This window comes from Lutra lutra, chromosome 1 (genome assembly GCF_902655055.1).
Source record: "Lutra lutra chromosome 1, mLutLut1.2, whole genome shotgun sequence".
NCBI classification, from domain to species: Eukaryota; Metazoa; Chordata; class Mammalia; order Carnivora; family Mustelidae; genus Lutra; species Lutra lutra.
In genome coordinates, this window is record NC_062278.1 from 93,211,798 (window position 1) to 93,234,111 (window position 22,314).

The following is a 22,314-nucleotide window of genomic DNA, read 5'->3' on the forward strand; positions in this document are numbered from 1 at the left end:
TATCCTCGTTGGTATCTTACCAACTTGATTTTCACACTTTGGTACGTCAAACAGTCCCCTGAAATATCTCTTGAAAATACTGGCGCTAGAATTTCTGATTCAAGAGGTTGTTGATGTGGCCTCCTAGCCTGGGCTTTTCCTCCTCTCCCTGGAAATTCCAATGGGGAAGTCCCCCAACCACACACTGGGAAGTGCTGATTTACAGAAATAGTCTTATTAGCTCCCTTTTTAATACTAGGTTATAAAAACATTTCAGAGTCATGTCATTCTGAATAAATTATGCTTCCCCAGAAGCCATTTAGTCTGGGACTTTTGCCTCACATTAATGATATTAATGATCCTTAGAGGCTACACACACACACTATCTAATCCTACGAGATTCTCAGTCTTAAAGTAACTGGCCCCTCCGAGGACACCTTTTGTTGCCTAGTAGAGTAACTTTGTTGCAAAAAAATACCTGAGGAGTGTTAAAATGCCATCCATATTCATTGCTAAAAAGTGAGAAACATCAAAGAGAAGCATAACCTGAGAGCCTCCCTGCCACAGACATTGCAACGAGCCATCAAAAGATGATGCTGACTGCTGCTGTTACTAAGCCATTAAGATTCAAATATGAGCGTAATTTCATTTCATTAACATAATTACGTTAAGGCAAGTAATTTTGAAATACGACGTGTTCTCTGATAAGGTCATAAAGCCACAGAACTATTCCTTTGTAAGTAATCACAAGATAAGTTAGGTTTTATTCAATTCAGAATTATTGAAGCCTGGAAAATCTGACCTGTGGGTTGAAAAACAAAAGCACGCCAATGACAATTTATTATTTGTCTTTTAAACTACAGTCATATCATGGTTAGTTCTGTCTCAGGAGAAATCTGTTTTTCTGTGCAATTGAGTTTTCCAGACAAATGAAATGTATCTCGGTAAATATCCCAATATTTTGTTTCTGATGGCTTATGGTAGTTTATCAGACATACATCAGACATCCCCTATGGAGGGATGTACTGAACAGAGAAAGAATTATTTTTGAGATGGCTGAAGGGCATCCTCATGAATATCTTACACTGAGTGCTGCAGCAATGCCATGATTCTCACAGGAAATGTGCCTATAGTAAATCGTCCTAGGGTTTAAGTCTTTATCAGATCTGCATAGGCTTTCATTGACTGTAGAACAACATCTTTTGTGGCTTCTTCCTAAAGACCATATGCCTGTTTCCAGCAGCCTTTTACTCTATTTTTTTTTTTCCTTTTAATTGCTAAAGATGGGGAACCAAATCAAAACAAACTTTACTGTTAGGATTGTATTTAGAATAAAAGTAAATATTCTGGAGTTGGGATCAAGGAATGCCCTGCTGAGTCAAGTATATAAGCTTCAATACAAAATGTGTATTTTTATGGATTTTTATTTTTGACTATTTTTAAAAACTTAAAGATTTTGTTTGTGCTAGTTCTTCCATCGAATTCTGGATTAGAGAGATCATCTGATGTTGTGAACTTTGTGTGAGACAGAACCGTAACACAAATCCTACAGATTACTGGAGTATTCTAGAATTTCTGGGAGGTTACTGCTTTTTTGCCCCAACCATTTTTTTCCTACAAGTCAGATGACCTTAGGGTCATTCTTAAATTTTTAGGGGTAAGGCCTTAATATTACTTTTATTAATCCGATATGTAATGAATGGTACCTCAGTGTAGTTTTACTTTTAAATAATAATCAAAAACTTTGACCATATTTTTCTGCATTTTAAGAGCATTTTAAATATCTTTTAGGTGAAAGATCTATTCATGTCCTTTGCCTAATTTTCTATAGAACTTTTGTTGGTTTTATTGGTTTATAGAGGTCTTATATGAAGTAGGAAAATTTCACTCTATCGGTAATTTAAGATTTTTTACTTTGCTACTTGCCTTTGACTTCATTCATGTGGTTTTGCTGTAAAGACTTTTTATTTTTGCCTATAGTCATATTACTCTTTTCTTTAATGGCTCCCAGTCTTTGCCACGCTTAGGCCTTTTCTAATACAACACTGTGTGTGTATAACACTTCCTTAAAACAGTACATATACACATATATACACATAATATACACAGATGTAACATATATACACATGTGTATATATACATGTTTTATGTATGGAAAATGTATGTGTATTTGTATATACTTATATATGAATGTATTTGTAAGTTCCCAGGATTTCTCCTTGGAATTTCAAATTTTCAATTTTCACTTTTAAAGTTTGACCCATCTAGTATTTATTTTGATTTAAAGTGCAAAGTACTTATCTTCTTTATTTTTTAACATATAGTCTGTTCTTCCAACACCAGTTAGTACTTACTGAATGATCTCTTATTCCACTGATTGGACATGCCAAGTTTTATCATATAGTAAATTATATTTCTCAAACCCTCTTCTAATTATTATTGTTTTTAAGTGCATTTTAGTATCTCATCACTGTTAATTTTTTCCCAGAATTTTTTTTGTTATTCTTGTGTAATTTTTTGTGAACTTTAGAATGGCTTGTCTAATTTTTTTTTAAAGATTTTTTTATTTATTTAACACAGAGAGAGAGAGAGAGAACACAAGCAGTCAGAGTGGCTGGCAGAGGGAGAGAGAGAAGCAGGCTCTCCGCTGAGCAAGGAGCCCAATGCGGGACTCGATCCCAGAACCCTGGGATCATGACCTGAGCTGAAGGCAGACACTTAACGAACTGAGCCACCCAGCCGTCCCGCTTGTCTAATTTTTAAAGGTTGCTATTTTTATTGAAATTGCACTAAATATATAGAGTAATAATATATTTATGATCTTGAATATTCCTATCTAACAATAAGGTGTCCATTTCCATTTATCCTAGTCATTTCCCCCATTGTCTTACAATACAATATATGATTTTTAAAGTTAGTTTATTTCAAGCAGCATCCAAATGAAGACCAGGCATTGCAATCTATTGATATGTCTCTTTAAAGCCACTGACTTCCTTCCTCCCCAGCTCTCCCTACCCATTACTCCTGTATTTTATTTATTGAAACTGAATCTGTTGTACTGTGGACTTTCCCATGGCCTGGATCTTGCTGACTGTACCCCTATGGTGTTGTTTAACATGTTCATCTGTCTTTATTTTAGGAAGAGTGTTACATAAAAGATGAAACATTCTAGTTTTTTTTTCTATTTCTTAGCAGTATTTCAATTTTTCTTTTGTATAGGTCTTTCTTCTTTCTTTCTAAGTATATTCCTGGGTTTTTAATCATAAAATTTTGATGGAGGGCAGTTAGACAATATTTATCAAAATTACAAGTACTTGTGCCTTTTGACCTGCAATTTAACTTCAAGGAACTTACCCTGTGGAGATAATTGCACACCTGTGAAGTTATATATTTCTGAAATTATTTGTAATAGCAAAAGATTGCAGTAATCTGAATTCCCATTGGTAGGGTACTAATTGAGTAAATTATGGCATATCCATACAGTAAAATTCTGTGAAGCTGCTAAAAATATAAGTAAATAAAATGAGGATGCTCTTTATGTATGACAGCAAGTAGTTTTCAAGATATGTTGCTAAATGAAAAAGTGAGGTTGCCAACCACTGTGTAAAGGAAGTTTATTATGTTATTACTTCTGTAAGAAGGAAAAGGGGAAAATATATATACTGTATATATTTAAGATTTCTCTGGATGATAACATTTGTTGCTTCCACCAAAAGATACTGGCTGACTAGGGGATATGATATTAGTGGATCTTCCCTATAAGCCTTTTGATATTTTTTGAATTTTGTTGCCTATGAATGTTTTACCAATTTAGCTTTTTTTAATTAAAAAAGTTGAAGGGTTGTAATGTACTACATAGCAAGTTAAGATCCTAATTAATATATTTTATACCTAAAGCCAGTTGTAGCATTATTTGGCAAACATAGGGTCAATAGGTTAAAGGGAGCGAGATTTCATCTAAACATTATGAGCTACCTTACCATCATGGAAGCCAATCCAACACTGAGATATCTCTCATACACCTACACATACACACACAAACACAAAGCTGACACACACACAAGGAATTTAAGCAGAGTCAGTCTTGCAGAGAGAATTCCTGCATTCAACTCGAGAAGTAGACCAATGACCCATCCCATCCCATCCAACTGGCGCAGCAATGCACAGTAAAAATACATGGGACTGGGATGGGGTCACCTGGGTGGCTTAGTTGTGTAAGCAGTCAACTCCTGATTTTGGAGTCCCTGAATTAATTGCTCTCTGGGGAGAAAACTAAGGTAAGAGCATCTATTTTATAGGAAGAATTTCTCTTTTCATTTTGAAACTTAGTTATTCCTAGCATATTCCTGAATTTTATTAACAGTTCCCTAGTCTTCAAGCTCCTAGACTCTCACTTGTAGGTTCTCATGCTATACTTAAAATGAGAAAATATGACAGCATATCCCATCCTGTTTGAGTAGCCTCTCTTGAGCTTAACTGAGGTTGAGCTTTGACTCTCATTTTTCTTATTGAGACTATAACTGTGTTTTTAAAAGATTTATCTATAGATCTGTTTCATTGTAAAATCTACGAGGCTCATACCAACCTAATCCCCACCCTTCAGTCATTCTCTGCAGGGCCAATTATCTGTATGTATTTTTTAAAAAGTCAGCTTGAGAGAACGACTTCATTTTATTCTAACTTACTTATGGACAAGTCATTTGCAAGAAAGACCCTGACACATTATCTTGGAGTGCTAAAAATATCCTCTGAAATTTCTCTGACACACCTAGCTTTAAATTCAATAATCCTTAAGACATGTAAGAAGTGGCCCCCAAGTGAACAAAGTGAAAAGCCGACATCCTTGCCTTCATTTCACCATGACGCCCCTGCGATCTTCCCATGGTTAACTAAGAAGAGCGACACATCCTCGCCAGGTGCCAGTGTAGTGAGCACTGGTGCTCAGCATAAAATCCATAAAATATCCCTCCCATTTTACCTGCCCAACTATAGGAAAAGCCTTGAGTTGGCTGTGTAAGGAGCTTGATAAGGGACAGTTTCCTGTCAGTGAGGATGACTAAACTTGGAAGAGATTCAGAAGAAAATAATTACATCCATGTCTCTCCAGATCTCTGAAAATGAGAGGGGTTGATTACTAGTTAGATTGCTTGAAACTGCTTTGTGGAGAAGTACATCTCCTCAAATTTCTTTTTCTTCTCTCTCTCTCTCTTTTTTTCCTATCTGACATTAACATTGGCTTATTTCCTTAATTCATCTTTCTACACACTTCCTAAAGCTGTTACTTTATTGTGAATGTGGTTCTGAAAATTACAGGGAAGTATAACCAGAACACTTTCATGGAGACTTTTTATATCTTTTTAATGTTTTACTTGTTTGCCCACACTCTGCAATAAAAATTACAAGTTGCCTTTTCAGACATTTGACAGTGATGAACAGGAAGAGGAAACCAAACTTTTTTTTAGAAATCCCCCTATTACAATGTGTGTGGCAGGTTTATAAATAGAGTTTAACAGGTGGATGTTTTCAGGTAACATTAATATAACATTAGTCAGTAACAAGATGATTTTATATTTTCATTTATAGGAGCATTAAAAAACAAAGCAATAAAATTATTTTTCTGACAAATTCTTTCTCACTTTCATTTTCCCCATAGTGGTCCTGCAAAAGACTGTCTAGAAAATAATATAGGTAACTTAATTTCCCAGGGTACAGTAAGTAAGCCACAAGTATTTTTTTTTTCTTTTAAAGAAAGAGCCACCTAATTTAGGTTGGTGTTTTGTGTCAGAGAGTTCTTTCTGTCCGTTTCTAGCATTTCTAGCACAAAGTGAAAAGAATTCTAAAAGAAAATCATAATAAAATTTTTCCAGATTTCTAAACTAGTATGTATCTTAAAAATGTGAGATATGGTGACTTTTCAAAACACTGAAATTTCTGTATGAAATAAAATGTAGCAAAACAGCATACAAAAGTTCTAATCTTTAGCCTGACACACAGTAAATTCTCACTAAATAGTAGGTTGAAGCATATGAACATGCCAATATTTGACCACTTTGGCTTATAAAAACGGCAATTTCACAAAATTCAGCCTAATGTTAATATCCTTCTATAATCATCTTGGTGTCAGAACCCTATGAGTGTAGAGGCACTTGGGTGCTCAGCCAGTTAAGCATCTGCCTTTGGCTCAGGTCATGATCTCCAGGTCCTGGGGTAGAGCTCCATTCTGGGCTCTGGGGAGTCTGCTTCTGCCTCTGCCTCTCACCTGGCTTATGCTCTCTCACACTCTCTCTCTCCTTCTCTCAAATAAACAAAATCTAGAAAGCAAGGAAGGAAGGAAGGAAGGAAGAAAGGAAGGAAGGAAGGAAGGAAAAAAGAAAGAAAATGAGCTTATACCATTTTACTAAAAGAGCCCTTGGGTCTTGGGAATATTATCGTTATTAGCCAAGATAAGAAAATAGCTTTGTGTGGCCTCAACAGACACCGAGGCAAAGTGAAACTAAGCATTTCACCTCTGGAGAGTTTAGGGATGTCCTCAACCCTCACATATAATCTTATAAAATAAAGAGGTTAAAGCTAAAAGAGAAAAATAACAAGAACTGCGAAGGCTCTTAAAGCCAAGACAGTAAAATAGTAGCAAGAGATGGAGAATTCAAACAAGAAAGACAAGGCAGAAACACTATAAATATAACCAAATATAATTTAATATAAATATAAATGCCTTGTATCTGAGCTATTTCATGTGTATGGCCAACAGCCCTAACTACTACTGTCCTCTGTTAGGGTATCATCACATTATAATATTGTACTTACAGTTCTGACTCTGTATTATCAAGATAGGTTAAAACTGGCTTTGAATGCTCAGAAAGTCTTTCTGTGAGAATTTTTTTCTTTAAATAATTTCTCTGGCTATTTTACCCCCTTTCCCAGCCCTTCAGTATATATTCAAGGATTAGCGAATGATTGGAGGGTAATTTAGGCTAATACTCCCTCCATGGACAAAGTAATTGAGAAGAAACCTTATATCTGAGTACTTTCAGATTTTCAGGGACATAGCCAGCTTTTAAAAACTTTATTACACAAGCAATATTTTAATATTGAGAAATTAGAAATTCCAATATTGTTAAAGTTCTGAATAAAAAGCTGGAAGTCTCTGTAAAGACTATATATCTCATACATGAAGGAAAATATCACGAAAGCATATCTCTTGCATCACCCTGTTATCTTCTGTATCCCTAGCACCTAGTACAGGACCTGGTATGTAGTTGTCAAGAATAAGTAGTTAATAAAAAAAAAAAAAAAAAAAAGAATAAGTAGTTACTGAATGAGTGAATGATTGAATGCGTGAGTAAATTAAATTCTAGGTATTGCATTCACATTTAAAATTTATATATTTTTAAGCATCTATAGTAGCTCATTAAATATCCTTGGTGTACAAGAAATTGCTCAGTATAGATGACTTTGTTTCCTCACCTATAAAATGAGGGTCTGGTCAAGGTGTTTCCAGCAGGAACATTCTGCAGTCTTTTAAACAGCTAAGCCCATAGGTTGGGTAAGAGCAATCAGCAGGGATTTCTTAAAGCATTAATGGGTAAGCTAAGACCATTAATGCCTGGCTTAGTTCCAAAATGGCCTTGAGCCACACATGACCTTGATTGATGATGACTTTTTAACCCATCTCTCTGAAACTACTCTCTGAATCTTGCCTCAGGGCTTGTGTGTCCCTTGTTTAGCTCTCCTGACAGTATTGCAAAGGAAGTCATTCATTGGCAAGGACAAAGTCTCCCTGCTTGTGCCAAACGGAATTATTTATTACCACTTTTTGGAAAGCCCAAGTCACATTTCCAGCAGGGTTGGGATCTGCCAGCTTACTGATGCTTGTTGGTCACCTGCTTTAATCAAAAGCCTTTGGAATTCCAAATGGAGCCTCTTTATCAATTGAGATCTCTTGAAGGAAAAGAGTGTGTTTACGAATAAAACATCCTGTGTAAGGAGACATGTTTTATGGAATTCATACTACTAATTTCCCTGTTTTTGTTTTAAACACTCATATTTGGTCAAGAACCAATGTTATGAAGAATCGATCTATTTGGCCTACTTCTAGTGCTCCATTGTCAAATATGGTAACCACGAGCCATAAATGGCTATTGAAATTAATTAAAATTAAATAAAATTAAAATACTTGTTTCTCAGGTGTATTGGCCACACTACAAATACCCAGTAGCCACAAGTGACAAATGGCTACCTTATTGGACGAGTACAAATATGCAATGTTTTTGTCATTGCAGAGAGTTCTGCTGGACTGCATTTTTCTAACTCTTTGAAGGCCACAGAATAATTGAGTATTTTGGTTTTTGATTTTAGAAATTTGTTATGGCCTAACATGGGAAAATGTTTGACTAGAGACTTACATATTCATCATCTATTCATTAGGTCAAACAATTTCCCAAGAGGTTATCTTTGTTGTGAAATGTTCTTGAAAGTTTATAACCCTTATCTCCTCCTAGTTGGAGGATGTTTGGCGCCAAAAATCTCCAAAGCTCCTTGGAAGCCTTGGGTATCAGCAAGGAAAGGAACTCTTGTGAGTCACATCCATCTTCATTCCAATTAGCACCCCTCTTACTGCTAAGGAATTCAGACTTAATATATTTATATTTACCAAAGCATTTTAAAAATTCTGGGGAGTTTTAGCACATCTTCCCTTGGTTGTTTTTCAACATTTCCGGGACTGGTTAGTCCCTAAATGAGCAGACCACCATAGACTCTTCCAGGCCTAATCTTCCTCTTGGATGCATGCAAAACACGCCAGAATTTTAGACTTGGAGCACTGCCAGCTCGTTGCTTGCTGCTATGTGATCAGTCGTTCAAAGTCACAGAGATCTACTAAATCATTTCGGAGTACCAGTGATACAGTACTAATTCAACCATCAATTAAGGAATATCAGTGATTAAGAAAAGACTAATATTCTAGTTCCTTCCTACCCTGATTACCAGATTATCCCATGAAAATAACCATTTTTTTAAAAGAAAAATTTCTAACTGTAAGGATTTTTAAAACTAGTTAAAGGATAATTATTTCTAAAAGGTATAATCTTGACTCTCAAACGAATATAAAATGAACAGATATCAAAGATTTTATTTAGTTCATTAACTAATGAGAGAATCAGTAGGCTGTTACAACTAATTCATTAAGGAATCCAAAAAGCAGATGAATATGTAAACTCATGAGGAATACTAAAACACATCTGCTTAATAGATGCAGAACTGGTCAATATCCACAGGGCAATAATCAATTGTATTCAATCATACATGTACACTGCACATTTTTGTAGACAAGAATCATTTGCATCACTATCAATTATCTTTTACTTAGAGAACTGTGAAGTTGTTCAAAGATAACAAAGGGACCAAAACTCATAGTCAGATACCCTGGAAGGTTATATTCTAGATAATTCACAGTTTTTCATTGAAGACATCCAGTAATCATCTTGGTCCATTTTCAAGTCTTTTGTAATTTTTTTCTGGTAAATTACATATCTTTCTTTAGATCTAGAAATTCTAGATTAATTTCTTTTAATCTAGAAATTACATATCTATCTTACGTAGCTTTCTTTCTCCATAGTTCTGTCCTTTTGATTTACCTGGCCATTTACTCCTTATTTAAGAGATACCCGTAAACTTTCCTTTTTGCTTAATTCAATAGAACAGGAAAAAGAACATAAAGATGCGTTTTTTGCAAAATGTAAGAGAGTATAGGAAAAATCACAGTGGTCTAGATAGCTGGGGGGAGAAGCAAAAGAAAGAGCAAATGGAAGAATCGTAATTTCATAGATGTTGTGATTACAGAATTAACCCTCCTGCGCTTTATCTCCTCAGTTCTGGCCCCTTGGTTTTAAAATACATCTCAATTTAAGTAGCATCTTCTTTTTAGGGAAAAAGGACATTTTAAGAAGAAAAATGTATAATTCATTTTAAAATATAGCACAATGGATTGTCTTTATTTATACACTAGCATATTATGCCCTTAATAACTAAGATTTTAAGTCGGAGCCTTCTTTTCATCCTTCTGAATCACTTCTGGCCATTGTTTATCAGGCACATGACATGTTACTTTTCATAATGCATTTTTTGATAAAAACTTTTAGCACCTTTGTGATTGAAAATATAATCTTAAGGCATTTCAAAGACCCCTGGTGTATTCTCTCCATTTCCATTTGATTATTTGACTACTCCATCTCCACACCCCTCCACACCTTCACACAGCTAATTTGAAAGTTATCAGGAAGCTATTGGCAACCTAGCTCCTAAGCAATAATAGTCCTTCACAAAGCATGCATGGATCACTCACCTTTCCTGGCTTTGAAAGCACTGTGATTTATATTGAGAGATTGGCAAATTCTTCTGCCTCTAATTGTGCTGCTTGGCATCCAGCAGACGGTTCTTTTGTATATATCCCAAGGACAAGAGATACATCTCCTTGCACAAATTCATTTACATACATGGGTCTTATATTTGTGGATCCTTTGTAAAATACTCGGTTGTCGTGTTACAAGAGAATCGGTTGGCTCATTTCTCGAGTGATAAATACTTGGCATCACTTACGGTCAACTTACATCCTCCCCTCTGTTCGCTGGCTCTGTGGCCCTTTTTCTTTTCTGTGCTGACATATAGTACAGTGCTACTGAGGACAATTCTGGGTCCAAGTTCAAGCAAAAATTCGACTGTGCGAGGCAGCACCAATGAAAATAAGGCAACTGGGGAAACAAGGATAAATAAATGGCCAAAGGTTTACTCTCTTCCAGGCTATGATGTTTCCATAGGAAGTGGCACAGCTTACATCTCTGAGGATCGACTGGTTTCTTTGGACATTGATCGTAAGATTTATTCTGATTTCTAGAGAGTTAAAATTGGGGATGGAGAGGTGCATAACATATGTTGCGGTTGACGAAATTTGGTAAATTACAGGTTGCTAGAATACAGATTGTTTCACAAGGCCATGACTTCATATGTGTGTGTGTGTGTGTGTGTATAATTTTTTTAATAATAATTTTTTAATAGATTTTATTTATTTATTTGAAAGAGTGAGAGAGCACAAGTGGGAGGAGGGGCAGAGGCAGGCTCCAAATCGGACTGTGTGCTGAGCAGAAAGCCCAGTGTGGGGCTCGATCCCAGGACCCTGGGATCATGACCTGAGCTGAAAGCAGACATTTAACCATCTAAGCCATCCAGGTGTCCTGGTCATGACTCCTTTTTTGTGTGTGACAAATTCTTTGACAAATTTTCCAGCTTCACTGCTACTGATCTAGATCAGTCATTTCTCTTAGTAAATCAGAGAATAAACGTCTGGAGACCAACCCGTTCCAAATTTCACCAAGTGAACTAGTATTAACCAAACTTAGAGCAGTGGTTTCCAACCACTCAGGGCCAACCCATGGGGGGCAGGAGAAAGAAGAAAGTAAAAGTAGTGAAACCATGAAGTCAAACATACCCACTTTGAAGAACTGTCTTCTTTTCATGATGAAATGTTCATTCATTTATGTGATTGTAAGAGACATTATTTTCGTTAAACTGTCTCGCCCCTATCCCAATGTATTTACTTAATAAAATAAAAACTTAACAACCTTATATTGGTCCCCTCAATTAAAAAAATAACTACATGCAAAATTCTGAGAATTAATACACCCGAGTGCTTCAAGATAGTGCTCTTTGCTTAGGCATTTTTTTTCTTTAGTTATTCTGTATGGTTCGGGGTTTTTTTGTTGTTGTTGTTGGGGAAAGGATCTTCCTCAGCATTTTTTTTTTTCACCTTCTAAAGAATACTTTCTTTTTTATTTCATTCACAATTATGAAACTTTTTTTTTTTACATTTCAAACAATTGGGTTATCCAAAAAAAGCAACAAGTTGCATTTGTGAATACCAATCTTTCTATAAATAGGATTAACTACAAAGAAAGTCTTTTTTGAAGTCTTTCTTTTTTTTTTTTTTTAAGATTTTATTTATTTATTTGCCAGAGAGAGAGGAAGAGAGCACAAGCGGAGGAAGAGGGGGAGGAGGAGACAGAGGGAGAGGGAGAAGCAGGCTTCTCGCTGAGCAGGGAGCCCAAAGTGGAGCTCAATCCCAGGACCCCAGGATCATGACCTGAGCCAAAGACTTAACTGAGCCAGCCAGGCGCCCCTAATGTCTTTCTTACTGTGCTAGCTTTCCACTCTGTGATCATTCACACCTCAATTAAAAGATTTAATTTCCTGACCTCTTTGAATGTAGTATTTGCGAAAGCAGGATACATACAGACGCATGCCCATGACCTATCCTACCACGGGCAACCTAAAGGAGATATGCAAGAGTTAATGGCAGTTTATTTGTAGCTCTGCCTTTTCTAGCACAAGAGCACAATCTCCCACCATTCTGGTACTGTGGCTCCTGGTGTTTATGTAAAGGCATCGTATTCTGTAGCTTGAAAATAATGCATCTACAAAGTCATGCTCCATGTGAGAGTAATTCATTCTAGAATGTGTTGATTATTATGATTAATGGTAAGGCCCTGGCATTTTGTAGAGTAATGTTAATACAGAAACATTGGGGTAGCACCTTTTGTGATTTTTCAAGGTGGTGCCCTTGTTTTTTAATGCATCCTGTGTCCAGCCGCTGCATGATGCCAGCATTGGTGACAGTGCCACTTTGTCACATGGGAAAGATGGTCTCAGACTCAATAAGGAAGCACTTTATCAGAGGGAATAAAAAATGGAAATGAGCCACTACCTGTGGGCTAAGATTAAATTAGCTTCAAGAATTGAGGAACAGCAGCTTCTCTTGCTATGCCTTCTAATGCAGCATTTGTGAGCCTTCCCATCTCGAGCTGTATGCATTCAACAAATATTTGGTTACTACGATATGCAATGCATTAAGTGCTTATGCTGATTATTTTAAAGTAGACGAAGAGGAATGCACTTCTGTGTCTTCAAAAAGCCGAGGAAACGAGCTGACTCGGGCACAGAATTATCTGTAGTAGGAGGAAGCAGTGGTATGTGCTGTTGGAGAAGTAGAGATAAAATGTGCCACTGTTTCAGAGGAGGGGGAAATTGCTGTTGTAACTGAAAAACCAGGAGGGTATTCATGAAGGAAATGGAAGTGGAGCAGAACCTTGAGGAGTGGTTAGGATTTGAACATATGGAACCTGGTTGAAGTAGTTCCAGAGAGAGAATGACACAAGCCAGCAACAGGAGACAGAAATTCTGGGATATGTATTGCAAAAAGGAGTCTGGCTTGAATTGCAGGATCCCTGAAGGGGGGTAGCGGGTAGAAACATGTTGGATCACAGTAAAGTGAGACTAAAGATTTGGGGCTTTACTCTATAGGCATGAGGAAGATTGTGAGGTTTTATATTTGTAGGAATACCTATTCATAATAGTACATCAAAACAATTCATCTGGAGGCTGTGCATCCATTGGATTGAAGAAGGCAGTAACCTGGGCTTCAGAGAATGGATGGACGTCACTGGTAGAGTCCTTGAGAATGCATTAAGAGGAAGAACTGCCACTATGGCTCTCGGAGTGGTCATTGGAAAATGGGTGGCAGAAATGCCCAGAACGCTCTAGGGAGAAAGTGTTGATAGCTCATTGAGCATAAGGGAAAGGGAGATGGCGAGGAGTCAAAGACTTTGATGTTTTAAGAAAGAAAGGGGAAGAGGGGGGAAAAAAGAGATTGGGCTTGATTGATAAGACAAGGAGTCCAGTTTGAGTGATCTTGAATTGGAAATGCGGACCAGAGTCAAAGACTAAGATGATCCCAAAACAATTTGCAATGCACATAAGGACTGAAGACAAAAAGAAATCCAGAGCTAGAATTTGACTTACTAGGGAATACTATGAACAGGGATAATAGTTGAGGTATCTTTGTTTTGAGAGCAATTCACCAGCAGTCCCAAGAAGAACATTACACAGAAGAGAAGAGGGCCAGGAAGAGATCCCCCACCCCCCGCCCTGCTTAGAAGGCAGAAGAAGGGAAGCTTCCCTTCTCCCCAGAAAAAAAATCCTCAGAAGGAGCAGTCAGAGGCAGGGGAGGTGAACGGGCCTGGGGGCGGGAGGTGTTAGGGGTGGGGTAAATAAGATAAAAAAGGCTGGGCCAGCCTGGCAGAAGGCTTTTTTTTTTTTCCCCTCTTCTCCTGGCACACTGGAAATTTTGCCTTTAAGAGAAGGAGAGATCACTTAACTATAGATAAAATGTGTGTTTCCAGAACAGAGTTCTTTAAATCTTGACTAAAGAGTTTCCTGATATAACTCGCTCCCACTATTCAGAGCCATACTGCTTCTAATTTCCTAGCAGAGCATGTAAATTGTAGCCACTGCTTGCTGCCCTGGGGAGAACCCTCTCTCACAAACCTACGGGTGTTCTTTCTAGGAGTCTGCCGGGAGCCTGAAGATATACTAGTGGTTTTGACATCTCTTTTCCCCAATAAGGAAACACAGCAGAGCTGCATGCAGGTCCACCAAACACTGCTTCTTTCTGCCTCTGGACCATATGCCACAGACCAGGGGGTTCCTAACCTGAAGCCAGTAAATATCCTGGCCAGTGAAAGCAACGCTCTGTTAACCACGTGCATGCATTTTCTGAAGAGTTTGTTTGCCCTTCTCCTGATTCTTACAAGAACCTCTTTTCTTAAACAGAGAAGAGCCACAATAATAGATTACATGTTCTTGTACAAAGCTGTGAGTTTCTTGAGGACGAGATTCCATTTTTATACATTTTGGTATCTTCGTGGTACCTCTTTCATCTTGGCTGAATGAGTGGCATTTAATAGTGCTACATTAGATGAGCCAACAGGAAGTATAAAACATCATCTTTGGCTCTAGAGTCTCTTCCTTACCTTAGCAAACATACAAACCTGGGAAACATATTCTCTAATGATAATGTTTTTTATTAGTATACTTGTAGCTTAAAATGAGTGCTTCCAACACACACTATTTCATTTACATCTTTGATAATTGTGTGGAGTAGAAATTGACATCTTCATTTCATGAAGGAGGAAGCTAAGACAGAGAAGGCTTGTGATTTGCCAAAGGTCATATGCCACGTGTTAGCTTTTTTATCTCATGGCACATTCGTTTGTAAATAAAAATGCTGATGAATATATTAGACTTGGCTTTGTTTTTCTAGAATGTTTGTTGGATGGCAATAGGTTGGTTTTTGTTTTATAGGAATGCAATCTTTTTGTTAACCTTAAATTTGATAATTGTGTTAAAAGCAATGGTTTCCAAATAGCCATGTTACTGAATGACGGATGGATACCACTCCCATGTAGTGACTTCAGCTTCATGGTCTTCTACTAGATAACATTAAACGAAAGTAATGACGCCCAGCTTTGGGTCTTTGTAGGGTATGTCAGACAGCAGTATAGTATCATGAGTAAGATCATGGGCCCTTGAGTGGGACTTGCATTTCTGAGTTCTAGTAACCAGTGTTACATCTTAATACTGGGCATATCTTAGGGTCTCTTTCGATTTGGAAGGGTACCTGCTAAATTTCCTTCTGAATCTAGAGACTGAGAAAGTTGCCCTATTCTGCTTCTACCTTTTACTGGAATCCTCTGAAATACAGGAGGCGGGGCGGGGGTTTGCGGGATTCCACGGCAGCCTCCCATGGACAGCCCCAGCCCGCAGGCTGGCGGGGCAGCTGTGTTCTGCGCCCCCGTGCTTCAGTCTCCGTGCTGCCTGCGCCACTGACGCCGTTCTGCAGCAATGCACTTGATCCCCCACAGGCAACCATCCTCCCTCCCTCAGCACGGTTGTGAGAGTCCCTATTTACATAATTTACATACAGACTGAGACTTACCTTCCTAAACCAAGGAAAAAGGATCTAAACCTTAATACGAAAGCAGAGGGGCGATAGCAGCGCTCGGAGTTTCTCAGACCAAAAAAACAAAAAACAACAACAGCAGCAAAAAACTGCTCCTCCAAACTGAACCCTTAAACGTGCAGGATTTACAAACTAATAGGCAGTTCTCCGGAAGTTGAGATTAAAAACACTAGAGGAGTGAGGAGGACATTCTGACTCAAACCCCTGTCAGAAACACCTTGCTCTTAAGTAAAATGTGTATGCCTTCCTTCTGTAAGGAAAGGGGACTGTGAACGCTCCATGCTCATTGAAATACAGCTTTCCAAATGTGTTTGCTCAGGATCTCTTTACATGTTGTTTTGAGAATAATTTTTTTTTCCTTGAAGGTCAAGAACTAGTAAGCTACTTAATTGTTTGACTAGGCAGGTCAGCTTTTAGATGCCTGCAGTGACAAAGAGGGAGAATACAAGGAAGAAGGAAATTCTGTCCCAGCTGTGTGCTGGTCAGTGTGCGCTGTTTGTGGAGAGACAGGGCTTCTGGAATACTGCTGTGCCAGGAGGAAGAAATGTTAGCCAGAGATATCTGGGCACTGACACGTTCTCTTCAAAAGAGAAAATGGTTCAAGGACCAGATAAGTCTGATATTCATTGAAAAAGAAGCATCAGTATAAGCTGAAATGGTAAATCAGCCTGAGTTTAAAAGGTCAATATGGTCGAAGGCTCCTCCCTGCCCAGAGATGGCCACTGGGAGCAGCAGCCTCACAGGGAGCCATGGCGGAAGGGAAAAGCACACAAGAATGTGCTGAACCTGCTTCTTCTCTGGGTTACCACTTCCTGTGGGTTCTGCAGCTGGGGCTGATACACTGGGGCCGGTGGCAGGTGTGTGTCTGATCTTTTCCTGCCAAATGGCAACCCAGTTGCATGGTGCATTAATTTTTATAAATTAGAGTAAATGGGTAAACCAACATTTTCAAATGCCTAACTTCACTAGTTCCTCTTAAACCCTGTAAATATCTTCTGGTTTCCATTATAGTTCTCCTGGACGTGTGTAGTTTGATGTAAATTAGAGTAAACTGTGTCAAAATCATGACCAAAATATATATGGTGAAGATATAAAAAATTGATACAATAGCCTCACCAAACATGGTTTTTAATTATCCATTATATATGTAGCTATACATACTCTTAACCCCATGAAGGTGGGAACCAGGGCGACCCTGTTCCTGGAAATATCCTCAGAATTAGCAATGTAATTTGCTCATTTGACTGTTAATTGCCTTTTTAAAAATAGTATCTCCCAACATATTCTTTTTTTTTTTTTAAGATTTTATTTATTTTATTTGACAGAGATCACAAGTAGGCAGAGAGGCAGGCAGAGAGAGAGAGGAGGAAGCAGGCTCCCTGCTGAACAGAGAGTCTGATGCGGGGCTCGATCCCAGGACTCTGGGATCATGACCTGAGCCGAAGGCAGAGGCTTTAACCCACTGAGCCACCCAGGTGCCCCCCAACATGTTCTTTAAAGGGACTTTTGTTAGGAGATATTAACACTGTAAATGTTTAGAAAATTGGTTTGCTTTACAACTTTGCCAAGAAATAATTCTTTTTTTTTTTTTTTTTTGCCTTTCACTCCATTCTCAATGATAATTAATATGGAAATTATTGTTTTCCAGGCTTGAGCTCTCCCAACATGGCTTTCCTTAGACTCTTCTCTTTGCTGATTCTACAAAGTCTGGCTTTAGGGGCCACTTTCCCTGATGAAACCATTGCTGAGTTGTCAGTGAATGTGTATAACCATCTTCGAGCCACTGGGGAAGATGAAAATATTCTTTTCTCTCCATTGAGTGTTACCTTCGCTATAGGAATGATGGAACTTGGGGCCCAAGGGTCTACCCTGAAAGAAATCCGTCATTCAATGGGATATGATAGCCTGAAAAATGGTGAGTGTGCTTAGGTTTAATTTTTCAAGGTGGTTTGGCTTTAACTTTCTACTCAATTATATTGTCTTTGGCCACAGGTAGCAATATTCACACAATGTGAGAAAGTGATCTCACTGAGATGGTATGGTTAGGAGAACCATCAGGAAACCCAAGAAAAGTAGTAATTCCTTGCTGCCTCCTTAGCTGAGTTAATCTAAGGAAATTGTAGATTTTATTATTATTATTATTATTTAAATAAACTTCACTGTGACAAATAAAAGCAAACATGATTCTTACTGAGTTTCCAGTCAAGAGGGAGAGGCATGTGTAAATTAATTATCACATAAATGAAAAATTACAACCATGATAACTGCTAGAAGAAAAGCAACAAGTTTCTCTAAGAATATCAGAAATTTTTGCTTAAAACCAATTGTATCTTCATTTTTAAAGTAGCATCCAAGAATTTTTTTGAAATATTTTATTATTATGAAAATGTTATGTATTGGAGAAAGTTTTTAGCCAAAAGGTATTTTGTAATCATTTTTACATGATTTATGATTTCTATTTTAACATTTTTAATATACATGAGCATGAACTCATTAAAAAGTTAAGAACTCTGATTTCTAAGTGACTTTTCTAGTTATAAGACAAAAAAAAGTTCAGTGAAAGTAAAATTTCAAGGAATATTTTGATTTTTAAAATAGGTAATTAAGCTTAATCTTATTCCTTAATTATAGAATGAAGACCAATTTAATGAGAATAACCTAAGCACTTTGAAAGGAGACAACCAAAAATTCTCTATAATAGATTCTACCAAGACATCAGTTAAAATGAAAAATAATGTCTGTTCAAAATACTCAAAGTTAATTTGAAAATCTAGAAATGGCACAAATATTGGAGCCTCCTTGTCATGTTGCTATGGGGAATAAATACCGCTCTTCCCTTGGGCTCCTGTCTCATCTATCTCCCTTGCTGTGTTTTGGTGTTTCTCCACTCTCTGTGATCATTCACTGTGTTTGTTCCACTGATAAACTTACTGTTTGTCATTTTGCAGGTGATGAATTTTCCTTCTTGAAGGATTTTTCTAACATGGTCACTGCTAAAGAGAGCCAGTATGTGATGAAAATTGCCAACTCCCTCTTTGTGCAAAATGGATTTCATATCAATGAGGAATTTTTGCAAATGCTGAAAAAGTACTTTAAAGCAGAAGTAAATCAAGTGGACTTCAGTCAAAATATAGCTGTGGCCAACCATATCAATAAGTGGGTGGAGAATAACACAAATAGTATGTCATTTAGTTCCTTTCTTTCTCTGGTAGCTTAGTTTTAACTCTCTTCTACTTCTGAAATTATTTGTCTCTTCACTCTGAATTTCTGAATGTTAACATTTAGTTGAGTATCTAATAATTATTTTGTATAGATTATAGTCTTTTTAGAGGCATTGCTTATGAATAAACATTTTTGAAAGAATTTAAATCTTTTGGCATGTGAAGAATTTTGGCACTGTGATAAATCAGTCTGAAATCTGTCTCTCCAATCATTTGTTTTCCTCTGCATGGTAATCCTAACTACTGTATGGAATTTTGCTTGAGCTGACTTATTTAAGAAGTTAGATGCCAGTTAGAATGGCAGTTGGTGGACCTCTTAAAAATAAATTAAAAATAGAATATAAGAGAGAGTTAAAAATCAGAGTTGAGCTTTATTTTTTTTTAAGATTTTATTTATTTATTCAAGAGAGAGAGAGCACAAGCAGGGGGAGAGGCAAACACGGACTCCCCACTGAGCTGGAAGCCTGACATGGGGCTCCATCCCAGGACCTGGAGATCATGACCTGAGCTGAAGGCAGATGCCTAACCATCTTAACAACAATCTGGGCCACACCCAGGTGCCCCCAGAGTCGGGCTTTTAAATGGCAGAACTTGATTGATAATCAAAAAAATGGTATAGGATTTCTTTAAAAAAGGAGTAGCCATTTTAATTCCAAATAAGTGGAGAATTAGAAAGAGATACATTTACTTTAAAATTTATTTCTAATCTTGGGGCACCTGGCTGGCTTGGTTGGTGGAACATTTGACACTTGATCTTGGAGTTGTGAGTTTGAGCCCCACAGTAGGTGTAAAAAAAAAATTAAAAAATAAAATCTTTAAAAAATAATAAATAAAATTTGTTTTTAATCTATTCTTTAAAAATGTATTTAAGCTTTCCATATGTGTCATATTTTACCATTTTATTTTCTAACTTTACCATCAAAATATTGAAACTAGAATTTTAAAAATGAGACCAAATGTCAAGTAGATTGCAGATGTTTGCTAAATTAATTCATACTGTCAAAACTCCCCAAATAACGTCAATCTAATATATTTTATTTTGGAACAATAACAAAAATACCTGACCACATGCCCTATGTCCTCATCCCAAAAATTCTGAGGCACCTTAGTAAGCACCTAGAGAAGTACTATCATTAGTAAAATGAGAGAATACAAATTTTCGTTCTTTTTTAACTATGACATTAAAATGTAGGATAAAAGAAACTTATGTTTGTATTCTAGCATTCAAAGAAGAAGTCAAGAATAAGAATCCACTTTGAGTAGACCGAATGATTACAAGCTATTTCCAGAATCTTTTTAACATATTTAGTGGGACGCCTGGGAGGCTCAGTTGGTTAAGCAGCTGCCTTCCACCTTGGATCATGATCCCGGGGTCTTGGGATAGAGTCCTGCTACGGGGCTCCCTGCTCAGTGGGGAGCCTGCTTCTCCCTCTTCCTGCTATTCCCCCTGCTTGTGCTCTCTGTCTCTCTTTCTCTCTGTCGAATGAATAGGTAAAATCTTTTAAAATATTTTAAAAATAAACATTTTTTTGCTATCAACAAAGACCCAATATCTTTGAAAACAGATTTGCAAAGAGATATTTCAAATGATAGATAATACACCATCATGAGTTCAATTGGCTTTCACTCATCTGTTTTCACCTAGTCAAATGTAATTGTTATATTCGGTGGAAAGATACCTAATATACATGGGGGGCATTTTTGAATTGAATAACATTTTAATCACGTATGTTGTTCAAGAATAAACCCGATGATGATTACGGAGTGCTTACTCTGTGTTAAGAGTTGTATACACATCATCACAACTAGAAAGGGGTAAAGCCTGGGATTCTGTTGTACATGGTTCTATCATTTCTGCAAGTGTCAAGATCCAACCAGTGTTATGTTAGGTGGGTCTGTTTTAGACCTCCTTAATCTGTATTGTGTGTGTGTATGCATGTGTGGATGTATATGTAACATTTTTCCTTTGAAAGCATGACACTTAATTTTTTTGTAAATTTGGTAATGGTACACATTTTTTTCTGGATTACTCTATCAGATGGTAGTTTGTCCCCTTTCACCTTCAGATTTAATATGAATGTTCACCTATTCATTTTTCCTGAATAGGTCTGTTGAAGGATTTGGTATCCCCCAGGGATTTTGATGCCAGCACTCATTTGGCCCTCATCAATGCTGTCTATTTCAAGGGGAGCTGGAAGTCACAATTTAGACCTGAAAATACTAGAACCTTTTCCTTCACCAAAGATGATGAAAGTGAAGTCCAAATTCCAATGATGTATCAACAAGGGGAATTTTATTATGGTAAGACATTCTGGCTTTTCTTTCTCTCTTCCTGCAGTGTATTAATGAATTTTTAAGAAAGAACATGAAATATTTATTATTCAAATAGCTTGTCAATCTCGTTTGAGCTGCAATTCGATTTCCTTGGCTCCATTTTCAAAGGCCTCTAATTAGATCCTGAGTGAATATTACATGCATTGACAGTTTTCCAATAGACTTCTTTAAATTATGAAGTTGATTACACCTGCAGAGCGGCTTTATTCCCATGTGCAAATACCTGGCCTTATAAAGAACATTATGAGTTACTCCAGAAAGCCATTAGCTTTGGGGTGGTTGTCAGTGACCCATATGTTCCGCTTTGCCCTTGCTTTGGATTTCTTACCACTTTTTGAATTACAAGCATTTCTTTAAAACTTTGCTTTCAGACTGTGTATGTTTGGTCAGATGTCCTTACTCATTCATAGTTTCATTTATTGAAGGTCTGTGATTTGTGATACAACTTAATATCCTCGGCATTGTTCTCAGAGCTATTTCATTGGACTTCTCAGAAGTTTAGGGTGTCAATCTTTCTTACACGCTGCAATGAACTGTATTCTTACACACTCAACTTGAGAACCAAAATGTTCAAAGGTCTAAAGGACCTAGATTAGTTATAGGAAAATGCTCATAACAGAAGCATTACATTTTCTTTTTGAAAATGGGGGAAATTTTAAGGTAGCAACAGGACCATTTGCTTTAAAGACTTCTTTATGTTTTTATGGAAGCCTGGTGAATTTAGCTAAGTTATTGGAATACAAAGCCCATTACCTAACCAACCTTTACTATCTAATATAGAGGTCTTAAGCACCACAAATACCCTAGATAATGTAATAGATTTCATTTTGACTATGCTATCTTGGCCTCAAAACTTTTAGTTGTGGTAATAATTAAGTCCCAGGTACTACGTAGTCCATTTTCCCTTCTTAGAAATCCAGTGGGATTTCTAAT

General features: G+C 37.1%; 1 protein-coding gene across 3 annotated transcripts in view; it reads left to right on the forward strand.

The window, feature by feature from the left end:
- SERPINI1 (serpin family I member 1) overlaps window positions 1-22,314 on the forward strand; it is a 73,548-nt gene that overhangs the window by 28,065 nt on the left and 23,169 nt on the right. For all 3 annotated transcript variants that reach the window (XM_047729692.1, XM_047729702.1, XM_047729684.1), the window contains 3 exons: window positions 17,475-17,741; window positions 18,775-19,005; window positions 21,154-21,348. In XM_047729692.1, the coding sequence (XP_047585648.1) occupies window positions 17,492-17,741; window positions 18,775-19,005; window positions 21,154-21,348 (676 nt within the window). In that variant the 5' untranslated portion in view covers window positions 17,475-17,491. The remainder of the gene's footprint in view (window positions 1-17,474; window positions 17,742-18,774; window positions 19,006-21,153; window positions 21,349-22,314) is intronic.